Source organism: Leptidea sinapis, chromosome 7 (genome assembly GCF_905404315.1).
Source record: "Leptidea sinapis chromosome 7, ilLepSina1.1, whole genome shotgun sequence".
NCBI lineage: Eukaryota > Metazoa > Arthropoda > Insecta > Lepidoptera > Pieridae > Leptidea > Leptidea sinapis.
In genome coordinates this window covers 601,154-620,433 of record NC_066271.1, presented here as the reverse complement: position 1 = coordinate 620,433, position 19,280 = coordinate 601,154, and the positions used below count along the sequence as shown (strand labels likewise).

The window sequence follows — 19,280 nt, the reverse complement described above, 5'->3', positions numbered from 1 at the left end:
AGCTAACTGTTTCAGAATCTTTAATAGAGGATTTAAAGCATGGGTGTAGATAAACTACTAATCACTCAGCGTGTTACTTGTTCATTTAATTAACACATTCCAAATTAAAATCTACTTTATGCTCTTTTTGAATATTATCTAATATATAAAATTCTCGTGTCGCGGTGTTTGTTACCAAACTCTTCCGAAGCGGCTAAACCGATTTTTTATAGCCTAAAATTTTATTTCCTTTTTTTTTATTAATTTGTATGGCAATATAAAGTTTGCTGGGTCAGCTAGTATGTTATAAAAAAAATTGATCGATAGAATTTGGCGAGTCAACATCTCCTGAGGATGTCTTGTGTAGAGGCGAAACACATGTCGAATTTATTAAAAACAGAACTTAGCGGAAGTTTTACTCAACAAAAATCAAAACGCCAAATTCAATAAATTTTCAATTTATATATTATTTAACGGACTCCTCAGAAGGCACTGGGGTGCGACACTTGGCTTCTGGCGGCAACTCGCGAGATTGTGGTGCCAACTCCGGCTCGTTAGGGTTGTGGGCTCGGAGATACTCAGCCAGCCACAGTATCGGTTCACTCGGACGTTCCTGCGCCAGCCCGGTGAGTCCGGTCAGGAGAACCGGCGTCAAGTGACGCTGGATGTAGTCGCTGGCTTGCCATTTGCGCAGAATTGGACCCACGATCACTACAACAAAATATTGAAAAAAAATATGGACCGATATCTATATTCTATACCCTATTCTATACATATAAAATAAAATATGTGTGTATACCCAGAGTACACAGGTTACAACTTCATAGGAATTCGGTAAAGAAGGCTTAAGAAAAACCTCACTGCACCCTCGAGAACCTCGGATACGATAGCCATATTGTTGAAATCATAATTTTGCGCGGCGGCCATCTTGGATTTAAACAAGATGGCGCGTAACCGAAAATCGTGACGGTTTGCTATAAAATTTTCTCATACGTCGATAAAGAAGATTCACTTAAAAGAAAGTGTGTGTGTGTACTTACTTAGTATGGCCATAAATACTGTTACAGTTAAAAATAAACGAAATATTATAAATGGAACCTGTAATTTTAATATAAGTTTTCATTAAGTTTTCTCATTTTGGCGCCAATACATTGTACAATATTTTGCGATATTAAAATGGACCGGGGTGATAAAGAGAACCGAATCGCTGTGATTGCATTACACAAAGTAGGTATGGAGCTAATTGCAATTCTTAAAACTCTCCATACGCTTGGTATTAGTAAAATGTTGTGTTTGTGTACAATGAGACCTCCTCTGTTTATGATAGAAAAAGATCTGGTCGTCCACTTCGTGTTCGTACGAAAAAGGTGGTCAAAGCAGTAAGGGAAAGATTTCGAAGAAATCCTATCCGAAAGCAAAACATTTTATCTCGGGAGATAAAGATAGCACCTAGAACCATGTCGCGTATTTTAAAAGATGACGATAAGTAAAGTAGCCCATAAAGTAAGTCCTTAGTAGCCTATAAGAGACGTACTGGTCAAGAATAAGGTTGGTAAAATCGGAACAACTTACGACTTTAGTGATGGTTTGGTGGGGTATTAGCTATGTAGGAGTGAATAAATCATCTTTTTGTAAACAGGTATCAAAACATTGGCAAGTGAAGCCCCTTAACAACACCATGTTCAATAACCAAGAATGATCCTTCCAGCAAGACTCGGCGCCAGGTCATAAAGCTCGGTCTACACAGTCTTGGTTGTAAACGAACGATTCGGACTTCATCAGAGCTGACGACTGGCCGTCCTCTAGTCCTGATCTTAATGCGCTTGATGATGATTTATGGTCAGTTTTAGAGAGTACAGCTTGCTCTAAACGCCATCATAATTTGCAGTCCCTAAAACAATTTGTACGATTGGCAGTGAAGAATTTTCCCATGGAAAGAGTGTTTGCTTCTATTGATAACTGGCCTCAAGGTTTAAAGGAGTGTTTGCAGCCAATGGAAACGACTTCGAATAAGCTTATATTTTAAATGGTTTAATATTTATGTATTAAACTAACACACTGCAAAATAATAAATGTTATTTGCGATAGATTTTTTTTTTCTTTGTTTCACAGTATTTATGGCAAGACTTGGTATTTACGCCCGCAAGAAGTTATTCTTCTTTGGCGTAATAAAACAAAAATCCTTAAAAAAATTAATTGCCGTCCATTGTTTGTGGTTCAGTAGACATATTAGCATCTTGTAGATGCTTGGTAGATGAAGTATGATACAAATGGTCTAGTTGACCAGCTGACGTAAGTGTGGGCGACGTAATAATTCATTCTGATCATTTGTCCCCAACGCACCAATGAAGTACTTTTTCTATTGTTATATAAATCAGATCGATACACTAAAGAAAATAAAATTTAAATTAGTTAACATAACAAGTAAGTTTATAAGATTTAGTTTTTAATGCACGTTACTTTTAGTTTGCTACCAATAAAAAGATTTGCTAATATTTATAACTGCTATATGTATCTAAATATTTAACGTGACGTCACCAACCGGTCCAACGGAAAATCAGCGTTGGTTTTCAAACCGGCAAATCGGCTGAGTTGGGACCAGTTTTTTGAATCGTATGTCAAGAATAAGTTTATCAGTCTTTCTGTTATATTTTCTTTACTTACCTCAATTATAAGCTTATTTTTATTTTATATCTTTGGTATTTGTGTGTCCATAGGTAGATAGGTACTATTAGGTAAATGTCTAGAAATAGTTTTTTTCAATAAATATAAAGAATTCATAAAAGAAGCCACTTACTGGAACGAAAATAGAATTGCTGATAAAAAAGAAACCGTTTATTATTTATCTTCATGTGCCTGTTTCGTGCGCGTTGGCAGAGAGGCGGGAGAAGTGACAGACACAGACACAGCTAGCACTACGTAGTCCCGCCTAGTGGTTATGGAGTGTTGAGGTTGCTGTTTATCTAATGGTGAGACAGACCTTGGCCCATGTTCTGTGGCAACACTTGCTTGAACTATGTTTTACCTAGCGCTTTTTAGATGGTTCATACTTCATACCACTGTACCCAGAAGGATCCGTGGTTACATTTTACAAACAATTAAACTGCAAATAATTTAAAAATACAAATCGATAAAAAATTTAAAAATAAAACAATACCATAAATAAACAATTACAAATTGAAAAAAACAAAACTCCACGGCGGGGAATCGAACCCCGGTCTCCCGCGTGACAGGCGGGGATACTTACCACTATACTACCGAGGATGGTGACTGAGATGACGAAATATTGCATAGTATGAATAGTAAAATTGAAACAACAAATAAGTATGTCATCTAATTACAGAATCCGTTCCTACATATTATATTATACATTAAATGTATTACACCAGGGTCGATAATTTTTGAAACCAAAAAAAATTACAGTAGGATGAAACCCATTGGTAAAGGACGAGAATATAACAAAAATTAAGGGAATAATAAATTACGGGCGATCTGAGGTCGGGAGGTGGAAAAGGGGGGGTTTTCGGGTAAAAAACGGTTTATCTCGATTCCCGGCAAAACTACAAGTCCTATGGCAAAAAGTTAATCGGCAAAGTTGTAGGTAATAAAGAGATCTACAACTTTTGTGATTACACTTTTTTCACATAACCTCAAAATTTTGGTGAAAAATTCAAAAAACCAAGTTTTTGGTTTTTTATTTATATCTTTATCAAAAAAAAATTTTTTTTCTACGAAATTTGGTGAAACTTACCTTATTATGTCCCAAATACACTGTAATTTATTTGATTTAAAATATTTATTTTTTCGCTTTATTTTAACTGAATATCAAAAAAGCACCCTAATTTCAATCGAAAATTCTGACGTCAAAATATCAGCTTTTTTCAAATAGTTTGGGGGCTTTTTGTTCGTTGAAATATCTACTTTCTGAGGGTGTAAAAAAAAATATAAATTACAATTGTAAATGTTCGGAAAATTTAAGTCCAACAAAAGGCACACCTTTAGTACCGTTTATCTATCAAAGCCACTGCAACCCAAACTCCATAAAGGACGATGGTCCTTACCTGTGTTGGGAGCATGCGCTGACAAACTTTCAGCTTTTATAAAATGACGTAGATCTCGGGTCCACGGGCTCTTGGTCTACATGTAATGGGTATGACTTATGAATTACCATCAGCTGAACTTCCTGCTCGTCTCGTCCCTTATTTTCATAAAAAAGGGGTTAAAGTATGAATTATTATTATTTATTATTATTTTTATACTTTTTAGTGCATATTATATCTATTGTTTTGGAATAGTGTTTTTGAAGTCGGTTGTTTTTTTGTTAAATTTTTATTTAAACGAAGAATTACATAGGTACCATGTGAAAAAAGATTCACTCAAAAATCTCAAACCACGTAGGTTCTATGTCAATTCGATGTACCTAATACAATAAAACATCAATGTCATACTTTAACCTCCATCTTATCTTAATATAATATATAAAATACGTGTCACGTTGTTTGTCCGCGGTGGACTCTTTACTGTGACTCTTAACTAATTAACGGATTTAATGGGGATTACTTCATGGAGTGCAGTTTGGCCCAACTTGAGAGATAGGATAGTTTTTATTTCGATTTGGGACCCATGATTATTTTTATTTTTAATATTTGTTTCGTATGGACGTATTTTCTATGAGAGATTTTAGTGACGCACGGTTTGACAGTTCTGCCGTGAAACAATTTCATTATAACAACAGGGAGCATATGTTATGAAATAATTCTTGACGTTTTGAAATATTATTGACAATTCATAAAAAAAACAGTATTTTATTTATTATGTACAGAACAACGTCTGTCGAGTCAGCTAGTTATATTATCGATTGAGATGTTTCCCATTTATTTTTTTATTTATAATTTTATAATTTGTGTAAAACATAAAATGCAAAATATAATATGATAATCTAAACGCATTGCACAAAAACAAACAAAGGCAATAATAATAAACTACAGTCACAAAAAATGGTCATCATTATGAATTTAATCTTTGATGACGTCAAAAATTGATTTTTGAAAACACTTTTGTGGTGATCATTCCTGTCACACTCAAGATCTTTTACTTGAGGTTCCAGCTTTATAAATTTTAACCGTTACTATAAGATAAATGTCTTACTATTCGGAAAGAAGAAGTGTATCTCCCGCACTGCATCGGGGAGGTTCTCACTGCCGTGGAGACCATTGAAATAGTCACCGTACTTAGTTCGGCGTCCGTAGCAGGCCCGGAGACTCTCGGGCCAGTACGCCTGAGCCTCCACCACCCTGGAGACATGTCACCATCAACACACTGGCTTGACTCACTCTCGCTATGGAAGTAATCAACACACGATGGCAACCTGATCACCTGGCAACACTGGACCAGTCACAGAGACAGTTCCACAGTTTAGTTGTACCACGTGGCAGCAGGTTCCTTGAAATACGTACTCTGCAGAAACGCCACACATCCAGATCCGGTGGATCATATCCGGATAAATAAGGACAGTATCCAAGCTTGTAGCGTATTGTGCGCGCGTCGACTCCGGCTCTCGTGTGACGCATATTAAAATGGCTAATTTGGCCAAGGTTATTATATTTTTTTTATTTTGCGATTCCAGAACGACTGAACTTAATTATCTAATTAACAATGTCTATGATGTCTTAATAAAGATTATTGATATGAGCAGCTCATGTCGATCAATTGATCTGATATTTTCATGAAAAATAAAACTTACGATCATCGTCATAACACTAAGTACTTATTACATTATAATTAAGTGATAACCACTACGATTCTGTCCGTGCACTCCGCATTCGTAAATCATTACTCGTACTGTCAGAGTTATTATGATATCCAGATGATTAGCGCTAAGTCTATTGGTATAAGCATCATTAAACAATAAAAAGGCGCCTTTGTGGCATCCATAATCTAGCCGGTATCCTGTATTAAGAAGTCCTCGGCCCGTACAAGTTACTATAATAATATTGTTACCTGGCAGGTCCCATCAATGTGCGCCACTTCTGAATACAATTATTTGCAGCCAATACCAAGGCTATGATAGGCCCGCTTGACATGTGGGTCACGAGGTGTGGAAAATGGGTTCTTCCATAGTGGGTTTTGTATAATTCAGCGGCCTGCTCTGGTGTGAGACGAACTTCACGACGCTGAAAACAAAATAAGTCTATGGCTAGTGGTAGCGTCGTGGGGCGGGTCGTTACCTTCCCTGAGATGTCGACGTTGGTCTCATGACCATCATGACGGTAGCGGGCGCTGCTTGTGGTGTCTGAACGGTCCAATCTTTGGGAATTGTTATTTTTGTATTGATAATATACCATACCAAGGTGGACCGACGATCTGGTCAAGATTGCCGGAATATATTGGATGAGGGCAGCGTAGGACCGATCGTCGTGCCGCTCTTTAGGGGAGGCCTTTGTCCAGCAGTGGACGTCTTCCGGCTGATGATGATGATGAATATACTCGCATAATACCTTTTAATTATTTCCAGTGTATGCACTCGTTAATCATATGGGTTTTTTAATGACACAATTAAATCAAATCAAAATCACTTTATCCATAAAGGACCGGAAATGACACTCATGAATGTCAAACTATATATTTCATTACTGAATTTACCGCCACTTCGTAAAGGGTTGAGCAAATGAGAAGAAGTAGCACGAAACTCATTGCCACTCTTTTGAATCAACATTTAAAATTTCATTGTTTTCCAAATCAACTTAATTACAATATAATATGTAAAGTTACGCAACAAAAATATCAAATAGTCAATGCTTTACACGAGTAAGTCCAAAAATAAATGTAATGTATGCATATTACAAAATAAAAGTTATTGAGTACAGTAGCTGCATAACCCACATAAATAAATTTATAATAAAATATATAATAACATAATAATGTATATATATAATGTGTAAATAACAAATAAAGAATATAAAGCCGAGTTTCCGGTAACAGAATCATCCCGTTACCACAAGTAGCGCCCGTTCACGAGCTTGACGCATGGGTCAGCCATCGCCTCCCTCGACCATATTTTAGGGAAGGGGACGACCCGTCCCATGTCACCGCCACAAGCAGTAGTAGTCATTAATTCACAGCTCAAATTATGCTGAGCTGAAGCTAAGACAGTCCGATGCAAGTCAAGTTCACGTTTTAAAACACACAGCTAAGTATTACGTAAAGAAAGTCTGATGAAAGTCTAAGTACGCTCTATAGATCTCAGCCTTGGACTTTGCACAGACTTATCGTGCAGTTGAGTGGAAGTCCCTATTTATAAACATCGCTTTAAGTTTTACATCATTCATCAATTTCCACTTACTCCAATAAAACTGATAATCAAATAAGTTTTGGATACTGTTATAATTTAGTTTTCTTTGTATTGTAAAAGTTAGTTTAATAATTATCGAAATCGTAATGTGTATAATGAAACGTGCGCTTGACTTTTCTATTGGGCTGTCTTCTCTAGCTAGCTTAGCTCAGAATAATCACAGCTGTCAAATGACTATAAATACAAAATCAAAGATGCACTAATCTTAAGTAAGGAAAGTGTGAGAACGCTCTATAGTCTATATCATCAAACATCTCATCCTTAGTCTTGGCCACAAAATGATAATAAAGTTTCTTTGATTACGAACACGGTACAACTAATGGGAGTAACTATTCGTTGAGTAAGCACTGTACACCTACAGATCATACAAAGATTTTAATGTCAAATAATATTTCTTCTCTTTAAGTATTATTATATATAAGTTCAATATATCTTATTACGACGTATTCAAATCTGATGCAATTTATCGCGAGTTCCCGGACAGGCGGACAGCAGAAGTGACCTCGCTAGATATTATATACTGTGTAGATCACGGGACGTACCAAATATACCTAGGGCTGCTACACATCGGTTTTAACACGATTATTTTTAATCATAATTTGATATTGGAAATATTAATATGTCTTCGTTGAGGAAAAAAAATTATGTAAGGTGTGGCAGTTATGTATATGTATTAAATATTTCATAAATTATAAAATACAAAAAATTCTAATTATTATGGTTTTGTGACTAAAATAATTATTAAAAAAATACCACTGGATGTTATAAAACTCTAAACTTTTTTCATCAAAGTATTACAAAAATTCATACAAAAGTATTGCCCGTTAATAAATAACTCTTTTATTATTACGCATTATTAATTTTACACTAAATTTAACTTAATTTGTTGGCAAAACAAATATTATTTTGTTTTTTAGGCTCTATTTGAAATTGTAGATATATATATATTTATTTTAATCACTGTGTGAGTTTTTTAAGGTAGATTAAGGTAGGTACTTCCTATTTTCTACGATGTGAAGTCTTATTACGTCAGCAATTTCAATGTTGTATGTCGCCCGATAAAGCTTTCAGCCAGCATCATATAAAAAATAATCTCCCGCTGCTGTAATAGTAATTTGAAATATAAAAAAAACCATGATAATAACCGATATTTTGGGTTAACGACATAATTAATCACAAAATCAGCCCACACGTTTGGTGTTTAAAGCGCCACAAAAATAATATACAACACTGAAAAAATGCATTCCTTTGCGTCGAGCAGTCTGCTATAAATATTAAAATATCTAAGTGGACACAGCCCTAGCGCGGGGGATAGCAAGGGCGCGCTCTGCGAGTGGCGGTGACTTGAAATAATGAGTGTTCCCCTCACGGTCTGCTGATATGAGTTTTGCATACATCCCTCTCTCTACCCTTTGTAATGGCGAGCCACGCGTCCAACCACTCTGCATCTGCATGTACCCTACACCCGATATCATTTTGTTTCGTGCTCAAAAGCGCAAATAACTACGAAATTAATTAAAACTATTCATTAACATCAAAACGATGGCTTGCGAAAGCTTTTCATTTTAACGTACTACTGCTGTAACGTACTGTCTGTCCATGTATCTATCAGAAAGCTGAATCTCATCAAATTGTCTGTTTTATCTCGCTTCTAATAAAAATACTCGCAGTTGTAGACTGCTGATAGAAGTGAAAACTTAGAAATTTTAAGTATTACAATTTGAAATTTCATAATATTTAATAACAATTAAATTATTGATTTCAATTTTATTTTTAAAACCTTTTTCAATAATATATTAATAAAAAAGCACTATATCAACAAGGCACAGTAAAAATAAACATAATATTACATTTGAATATGGAATCTGTAATTTTTATATGATTGTACATTGAGGTTTTCAAATTTTGGCGCCAAAACATTGTACAATATTTTGCGATATTAAAATGGAGTGAGGTGATAAAGAGAACCGAATCGCTGTGATTGCATTATACAATGTCGGTATGGAGCCAAATGCAATTTATTAAATTTTCCATACGCTTGGTATTAGTAAAATGTTTGTGTACCAGGCTATTTAAAGGTACAATGATACCTCGTCTGTTTGTGACAGTAAAAGATTTGGCCGTCCACTTATTGTTCGTACGAAAAAGGTGGTCAAAGCCGTAAGAGAAAGAATTCTAAAAAAATCCTGTCCGAAAACAAAAGATTTTCTCTCGGGAGATAGAGATAGCACCTATAGAACCATGTCTCGTATTTTAAAAGACGACTTAGGGCTTGCAGCCTATAAGAGATGTACAGGTCATTTCTTAACTGATAATTTTAAACAGAGTAGGGTGGTAAAATCGAAACGCAGTCTTGGTTATAAACGAACGTTTCGGACTTCATCAGAGCTGAAGACTGGCCGTAGTCCTGATCTTAATGTCAGTTCTAGAGAGAACGGCTTGCTCTAAACGCCATGATAATTTGGAGTCCCTAAAGCAATCCGTTCGATTGGCATTGATGAATTTTCCCATGGAAAGTGTGCGTGCTTCTATTAATAACTGGTTTCAACGTTTAAAGGACTGTGTGGCAGTCAATGGAGACCACTTCGGCTGAGGCTTTATATTTTAAATCGCTTTATATTTATGTATTATTGTTATTAAATTTACAAACTGTAAAAGTAAGAAATGTTATTTGCAATATATATTTTTTTCTATGTTTCAGTATTAAGAGCAAGACTCGGTAGATACGCCAATTAAAAGGAATACTAATAATAGTTCAATAGTATGCAGTGACAATGTAGTTTAAGACAAAAACGAGATATATATAAGATACATAAAAATTATTAGTTGGTTCTTTCTCGGCAATCGCCATCTCCACAAATTAACAAGATTGGAGTCAGAATGGGAAGGCAATGTTCTGTTTTACTTTGACTTGACTTTGACTTTAAACAGACAAGCTGCAAAAATATAAACTAGGTTAAAAAAATATCTTCCATTACTCAAGTAGACTGTGACTTCTCCGTTTAGTTAGTTACTCTAAGCCACGCTTGTTATTAAAACAACCTTGTGTCGGCGCCATTTGGCTTTTATGAATTGTGAGTCATAATTGTGATCGTCTGATAAATATTCTATCATAGATTATTCGTTAGTCCTTATTGCATATGTATGAGTCAGAAAAAGTTTATTGATCAAACGTTAAAATTACTAAGTGATGTCTAGTTCGTTCGTGGACTTATCTAGCTCTACCACTGACCTTGAGAGGTGAGCGAAACTAATGTGTAGATGTTGATATCCTGTATTAGGCGGGGTAAGAGGAAAGCCAAGTAACTACCAAGAAGTCAAAGGCGAAAGACACTAACGGGTACCAACCATACTTTTGAGGTATGTTTGACCTGATTGCTGGCGCTGAATTCCACCTTCGCACGTACGCCACAAATTAGAACAACCTTCCCACCATCTGGCGTTTGCATTCCTCCCCAGTGCGGTCTTAAAGGAACTTTCTTCCACGGACAACTAAGCTGTGGAATGTGCTCCTTGTTCCGTGTTTCAAGGACGATATGTCTTATATACCTTCAAAAAAAGTGCGTACACCTTTCTCGAAGGCCGGTAAGGCTCCTGTAATTCCTCTGGTGATGCAAGAAAATGTGGGCGGCGGTGATCACTTAACATCAGTTACTCCTCTTCCATAAACAAGGTAGACCATAGCAGACATGGAGAAGCGATATAGCCACCGCAGTAGGAAGAATCTAAAACAGACAGAACGAAAAAGAAGAGAATCTGAGTGTCTAGCGCCTGTTCTTCTTTGGTTTGGAGCATATCATTTTAAATGTAAGGTAGATTTTAGGACTTGAATAGTACTGAATAGAATAGGACGGAAATAAATGGAAGAGTCTTCTACCCTAATAGGCGGTCCATATCATTTACAGAAAAATAACAAAATAAACACGGCTTTAAATAAAACATGAATATTTTTAATAAAATGTAAATGTATATTATAATAAAATTATAAACGAGATGTGTCTGTATATTAAATAAAGAAATAAACACCTATACACGTTGTCTGTAGCTAAAGTTCGTGGAGCGCGCGGATCTTGCACTTACTTTGTGTTAGGCCGGGTTCATACACAACGAAGATGGCGAAAACCCCCCAAATAAAATGAAATAGAAAGTGTTATCGGTAGCGAGGCGAGAGAAATATAAGGAATATCTTTCGTTTGACGATTTTCTTTTTTGTGAAGAAGACCTTTTGTTTGTTTCTGTATACAATAGAATGTGGATGTTTTTGTTTAACTCCAATTACAAACAAAAAATAAATAAAATTAGGGAAATGAATCGCCTCAATCAAAACATGCAACGCCGCAGGCTCCATTTCGTTTTTCATATATATCGAACTGCAACGTGGTCGCTAACCTATAGGCTTTATGAGAAAGCTCAGGGTCACTAAGAGGGCAATAGAGAGAGCTACGCTCGGCGTCGAATCCGAAATAAAGCGATCCGTAGGAGAACCAAAGTCACCAGATAGCCCAGCGATTGCGAATCTGAAATAGCAGTGGGTAGGCCACATAGATGGACAGACGGCCGCTGGGGCAGTAAAGTGTAGGTAAGGTAAGTAAGCCTCCTACAAAGATATATCTAACATTGATCTGATGAGGGCAGCTGAGGACCGATCGTCGTGGAGATCTGATTGATATCTTCCGGCTGAAATGATGACCTTGAGATGAATTTACAAGAAAAAATCTGTTTGCTTTATTCAGCGCGGACCGTACTCGAGAGAGGACTGAGGAACCATTTACAAACCGTTTAATACACGTTCTTATGAATTAGAAAACCTAAAACACATTGCTACTTGGGGGTGCGACGATCTGTTCCTGTTACGCCAACGATACCATTCTTAATAAAGGCTACGCTAAATAAAGTCCGCTATAGACTCACACAGAACAGTCTCAAGACTTGTAAACAACTGCCGGACTATACTGAATACTATGTGTCAGTTAAACTCTCAAATTTGGATTTATTGAAATATAATATTAATCCCAATGAAATGTATGAGTTTGTTTCTATATTTACTTCAAAGAAAGTCAAATCAGGTGGTCTCTTGTCATTTAATAATTGGGCAACAGCTGGCATTCATAAGAGCAGACAAAGGCTATATGAACTATATAGTGAGAGATCATTATAATATAATCATGATGCATCTTTTCTCGAGTATGTTAAAAACTACTCAAAATTATTTAAGTGTTTGTTCTATTGCAAAGTCTATGCATATCAGGCAGATAATTAGAAATGCACCGAATAAAATAAAGATGACTTGGAATGTGATTAACTGGGAATCTGGAATAGTGAAAGACCGCAACATTGAATACAATCTATCAATAAACAATACTATAATTCAATATCAGCAGGAAGTTGCTTCTACTTTTGAGAATTTTTTTTCTGACATTCAAGTTTCTATCACAAGCACTCTTGTCTCCTCCAAAAGTGTTGCTGAGTCACTTCTTCTGGAAAATGTTACAGAATGCCAACAAACTTTCAATTTTAGTTTTGTTAGCCCTGGAGAAATAATTAAAACTTTTAAGTCTCTCGAATTGAAAAAAACTACTGATATATGGGGTATTTCTGTTAAAATAATAAGTTCAATAATTGATGTCATAGCACCATATCTCTGCAATAGTATTTAATAATTGTATTAATCGTGGCGTGTTTCCTGACCTTCTGAAACATAGTAAAATTAACCAATAGTTAAGTCGGGATGCTCTTCTGACCCGAATAACTATCGTCCTTTATTCGTATCGTCCAATATTAATACAATATTTGTGCTGCAGAAGAGGGCTATTCGCGCTATTTATAACCTAGGTCCTAAAGAATCATTGAGTGCAAAATTTAAAGAAATTAACATCTTGACTGTTACTTCTCAATATATTCTTGATAATGTAATGTATGTTGATAGGCACATAAGTGAATTTGCCAGAAACAGTCATAGCCATAATGTTAACAACAGGAACAGACATAAAAATATGATGACTACTACTCGGCTAAGTCGAGTAAGTAAGTCTTTTGTGAGGCGATATATATGCTTTTACAACAAGATCCCAGAAAATGTTCAAAACAAAAGCATTACGTTATTCAAAAGAATTGTTAAAAAACGTTTGTGTGGTAAAGGTTACTGTAACATAAATGACTTTCTTAATCATACCACAGATTGAGAATGGAGTGACCGCCTTCAGGCTATTAAATAATAAGTTAAATTGTACAATATTACTTTGTAAACATATTTATTCGATGAAAAAAAAAGCCCGCTGAGTTTGTTGCGCCTATTCTTCTCAGGTCTGAGGCATTCCTTTTGGAATGGGTGGTAGTTTTTTGACTTTCAATAAGTGAGGTTACATCCTATTTTGAATAAAAATATTTGAATTTGAATTTGAAATCTGGGAGAAATAAACAGAGTTCACTTCGATGGGCTCCAGGATATGCAGAAATTGATGGCAATGTGCTGACGCAGTTGCAAGAATTGGAGCTAAAAGCACTCAATTCGGCCCTGAGCCCTTCTGTGGTGTCCCAAGGAGGCTTATTAAATCAACCCTTGATACATCATGTTCACAAGAGTGTAATAAACTCTAGAGCGACACTCTGGGTTCAATCCATTCCATAACCCTAATCCAATGCATCCTTCGCATGAGGCACTAGGGTTAAATATGAAAAACTTACGCAATCTAACTAGGACACTTACGGGGCACTGCAGATTAAATAAATAGCTCTCATTCTTAGGTCTCAGAGATTGCAGAGATTGCAGAGCGTGTAGATTCTGTAATACCTAGCAAAAGAAACCCGTTACACATTCTCTCTGAATGTGGTCCTTTAATGCGTAAAAGTAGCATCTCTTTGAGTAAAGTTCAATTCTTAAACCACTTGAGATACGTCAGCTGCAGAAAATATAATAAGATTTATATGAAGAATAAGGCCGGCAACTCTCCTGCGATTCCTCTGGTGTTGCAAGAGAATGTGGGCGGCGGTGATCACTTAAATTAGCTATAGTTAATAGTGGCTATCACAATAGATCACATTGGCCGTTGTGAAACAGGGCTGCACTGAACAGTACTAAATCCGCTTTACAAATCATAACCATACGCCAACGATACTTATAAAATTGTTTTTTTGTCAAACTCCTCAACGACCAACTTCGACAGGACTTCAATTGCAAATAGCTCATGCTATAAGAAATAGCTTAGGATTCCTTTATTATGGAAAATAAATCAGGATTTGGGGACAAAATTAAAAACATAATTTGTGATCAAGATTCGGTTCAACGGTCAGATAGAATTGGTCAATTTAATGTTGAGTATTCTCTAGTAGAAAAATGTAGATTAACATAAAGGCAAGGTCTTATAATATGCTACCAGTAACAAAAATGGTACGAACAGTAGTGGATGTGACCTTCTTAAATGTGCGAGAGCAACCCTTTTCCATATCAATTAATATTAACAGTACCAAAAATCCTGGTATACAATAATTTTAGTCTATAAAAATAACAATACAAAAATATTATAGGAACAGGATACCTTTGTGTTGTGTGTGTGTGTGTTACTTTTCTGGTACTACCTACTTATTGTTTTATTTTGTTACTCAATTGTAGTTTCACGTACTTACGTAGGTATACTTAAACATTAATGTCTCATATTGGAATAGCGCCACCAACTACACCTTATTTATTAATTTATTAGGCACTTCAAAATAATTCATATTAATACATTTACAAATATAAACAAATTATTTACAATTGTAATATGTACAGCTATAAGAGAAATGCACAGCATTGATTAATAATAAAGTTAATGTTTTATAACTAAGATCAAAATATTAGAGTTACTTAATGTGGAAATTAATTTAACTTACGTATATAGTTTGACTTAAAAGTATGTTAGTATTTTATTTTTAAGTGAACTCTTCAAACAGGAATAACACAAGTATAAGTGTAAGTACTTACTGTTTATATGGAGAGATTGAGGTGGTGGCAATACCACCTGTGCGCCATTTGCTTCTCAGGCGATGTCAGTAATGTAAGTTAAAAAAAGTATAAGAGAATGAACAAATTTAGTTAGTACCGAAATGTATGGACGATGGAATGTGCCTCAGCGCACTTACTAAGACATCCGACTGAAAGACGCACCATCATTAAATCTTGGTAGGTATGTTTGTTCAACTGCTAAACCCCAATAATTGTATTAAAAAATAAATTTGACTTGACTGGACAATTTATTACATTAAGTACTTATATTATTAAGGTACAAATTATATTTGTATGTTTACCGCACAAGTCAAGAAGAACACTAAAGAAATAATAAATAGTTAGAAATGCCTGAGTCACAGAAGACGCAGAGCTTACTATCAGGTTACATTATATTATGTGGACCAGACGATGATGACGTCACATCGTGGCTTTGTTACGGTGTGCAAAACAAGCATCACTGGGATGTATGTATGTATGTATGTATTGGTGTTGTGTTGTGATGTTGATTATTATTATTATAATGATGAAATATCCATTAGAGAATCTGGGTTAAGCATAAAAAAATATTTATTTTTCTATTACATATATTATTAGAACTATTATAGTGACATAGAACAACAGAAACTACAGAAGTATTAACAACAAAATGGAACAATGAAAATCTTAAAAACAAAAATATCACGACATCTAACGGTAATGAAACTGCCAACAGTACTGATGCAACAGGACGAGCGCGAGGGGGTAAAGGGACACGGGAGCGGTCTTCACCCTCCAGCGAGGTCCAGAGATATTACTTACCGACATCTAAAGTTACCTACTTCTGTGGCTTTTTCTTGTCTGTGTATTGGCAATATAATTTTTGACTCACAGCGAGTACTGCAAAACCATTATCACGAATGTGATTCTCAATGTCTTCAGCATTTTCATGAGCCTCCGGCTTTATGATAGCGAGAGTTCGTTCTGAATACGCTTGAGTTTCTTCATTAGTGTCCGACGAAGAAACCGACATTTTGACTATTCTATATTTACAATGTCATTTTAATAAAGTGACATAAACCAACCAAAGAGATATTAATCTCTACTTTATCAATCATGATTTTAAAAAGTATCTATTAGACCGTCATAGTTGAATTTAAATTTAAATAAATAATGAAAACTGTTTGTTCTTAGGAATACAAAGCAGAAGTGAACATTTTAGCAAGATAAGGTTATTAATATGAAATACAGTAATTGTTTTGTTAATCTAAGAAATAAATACTAAATAGTTTGATATTTTTAAATGATATCCCTCACTGATGTGCCAGCTCGACCTGTGAGTAGTTAATTAATCATTGTATTTGTTGGATGTAATTACTAATTGTTACAGTAAGCGACCATTTTATTTACGAAGCATCCCTAGACAAATAATGAATTCAAGGTCTAAAGGTTGATGCATTCAATAGACGATAATTTATATTTATAAAATTTATTTTTATTACTTTTTATGAAATATTTGATATTTAAAACGCTTTTAATTCTGAACACGACTCATACATTGAATGCAGCACCATGCAAACTAATTTGTTTTGTATATGACAGCAATTGTAAAATACTCTATTGATTTATAATAATATCTTATCACGAGCTCAAATTTTTTTGAACATATTCAATAATTTGAAAGAAATGTTTACAGTGACGATTCAAAAGCGTTTATTTTAAGATTAATTTAATAAAGTTTATTTGAATTTCACGACCGGTTGGTTTAGTATGTAAGAGGGCGGGGACGGAACCCGAGAGGCGCGGGTTTTGAATCCCGCATCGTCTATATATATATATATTTTGGTAGTAATTAAACTTGTATAAAACATACTAAAATTACAATTACGATACAAATCTATTTATAAGAGATTTCCACCTATTCATCTCACATTATCTTTGAACCAAGTCCCAGAAGAGGATATCACTTCACGGATCGCTAAAGCATGAGCAACCTTTGCATGGCTTCGATCCGTATAGCGATCGCAGAAACTGACACGGAGAGTTAAGCTCAAAATATTCCGGTCCAAGGTGAAGACCGTGTTGCTGTGTGTGACGTAGGGTGTGTGACGTAGACGGTCACAAAGTCCATCTCTCGTCAACTCCAGGTTTACGTTAACAGATGCCTTCGCAATATCCCTATATTCACTGGCCAGACAAAATTTCCAAAGATCATCTTTGGCAACGCAAATGGAGCTGGAAAGGCCACACACTTCAAAGAGATCCCAACCATATACCGAGGCAAGCCAAGGCAATGATCAGTCCTAGAGATTTGAAATTTTGTAAGAAATTCCTTTCTAGGTCAGCTAAGAACGGTTTTCACGAAATTTCACCGGAAGTGGCGTTTCGGGGCAAATTTGTTTTTAATAATTTCTTTCATTAGCTAAGATTAGGTAATGAATGAAATAATTAGTTGACTAGAACTTTGTCGGTCGGGTTAGTTATGAAAATAAATTTTAAGAATATAATATTGAAATATTTATGAAATAATTTAATTGCTGTAAACAATTTATTCAATTAACATTATGAAATTTCATATTTTAATATTAAAAGTTGTAAGTTTTCACTTCTATCGGAAGTCTGTACAACTGCAATTTTTTTTAAACTTTGTTGTTTATGTGGTTTCCAATAAAATGTTTCACTTTGAGGCTGTTTAACAATGTCCAAGTAAAGTAGCAGATATATTAATGGCTAAAAGTTGCAGATATAACATATTGCGTTTCACAATCACTATATTTAATTTCTAGATGAATTATCTGGCAGATCGGTTTGACGAAATGAAAATATTTAAAAAAATATTTCTTATACGAAATAACGTAACAAAAGTTTAATTACTTTTTATGAAAATTTAATTTCATATTTTACAGTTTTCTATTTGTTTATATTTCTAAATAGAACTTCTCCTACTATTTTTACAATAAAATGATTCATCACATAATTGTATTCCGCTTCAGTCTAACGAAATTTGAAAATGTCAACTAATCAATGGTCATTAGCCTTTCATAATTGTCAATAAGTCATAACATAAACAATAAATAAATAAATATTACTAATCAGGACGATTAGGACATTAAGATGAACCGTCTGTATAATAATCTGACGTCTTGTGTTTTTTTTTGAATTTTCAAAAATCGGTAATAACTTTTGGTCTTGTGCAAATCGTCAGCCTTTTGACCTGGAGCTACAGAAGGGTTCACTTAACATCTCCTCTCGCCATCCACACCATACAAACCGGCAGATTCATTTTTTTTTCACGTTATCAGTAATACGTGGGACGCAGACACTGTTAATATCTGAAGCGGTTGAGTATTTCTTATGACTGCTTTTAACATTGTTGTACACGCTCCCCTCACCAGTAACAGGTAAAACATCACATAATCTTTCCTTTTTAGCATCTAGCCTATAAATTCCAATAGGTGCCCACGACGCTCGAGTAAATCCCTATTTAGTTTCTTGGGCTCAGTTTATATAATGATATAAACTGAAATTATATTGTCAAATGCATGTCACTCTGTCAGGCGATCCATCAGATGATATCTGCTACTACATCCATCCTATAATTTGAATGGCCCTTACCTGCTGGATAACACTATTAAAGAAAATCGTAATCATAATAATGTAAATTCCACAATAGAATTAACTGAAATTAACGATTTAGAATTAAAACAAAATCAATGTAATTTGTAACAAAGACAAACCGAAGCCTACTGGAAATTAATCAAAAGTCAAAATTAACTTCAAAGCAATGTTTTGCGTTATATATCTCGAGCAATTATAAACGTATTAAAATTTTATTTAAATACATGCATTTCTCATAAAAGTGATCTCAAGTTACTCAATGAATAAAAGGAATTTAAACGAACTATGCTGTTATAATGTATTTTATACATCAAGTAATTTTAATTGTATACATAAATCATATCCATGAAGTTTAGTACAAGCTCTCAAATG

General features: G+C 34.9%; 1 protein-coding gene and 1 non-coding gene across 4 annotated transcripts; both read right to left on the bottom strand.

Annotated features, from left to right (window-relative positions):
• Window positions 1-426: 426 nt before the first annotated feature.
• Window positions 427-19,021, bottom strand: LOC126965528 (nucleoside diphosphate kinase homolog 5-like). 3 transcript variants are annotated; one of them, XM_050809193.1, is made up of 4 exons: window positions 18,906-19,021; window positions 5,980-6,152; window positions 5,128-5,273; window positions 427-690 (listed from the first exon to the last, which is right to left on the bottom strand). In XM_050809193.1, exons 1-4 carry the CDS (start codon window positions 18,939-18,941, stop codon window positions 446-448), a joined length of 600 nt encoding a protein of 199 aa, XP_050665150.1. In that variant the 5' UTR covers window positions 18,942-19,021; the 3' UTR covers window positions 427-445. The 3 variants fall into 3 exon arrangements, with proteins under 3 accessions (XP_050665150.1, XP_050665149.1, XP_050665151.1); XM_050809192.1 differs by lacking the exon at window positions 18,906-19,021 and adding an exon at window positions 16,183-16,336; XM_050809194.1 differs by lacking the exon at window positions 18,906-19,021 and adding an exon at window positions 16,113-16,313.
• Trnad-guc (transfer RNA aspartic acid (anticodon GUC)) lies at window positions 3,172-3,243 on the bottom strand. The gene has a single exon. It is a non-coding gene; the product is annotated as a tRNA-Asp (tRNA).
• Window positions 19,022-19,280: the final 259 nt, after the last annotated feature.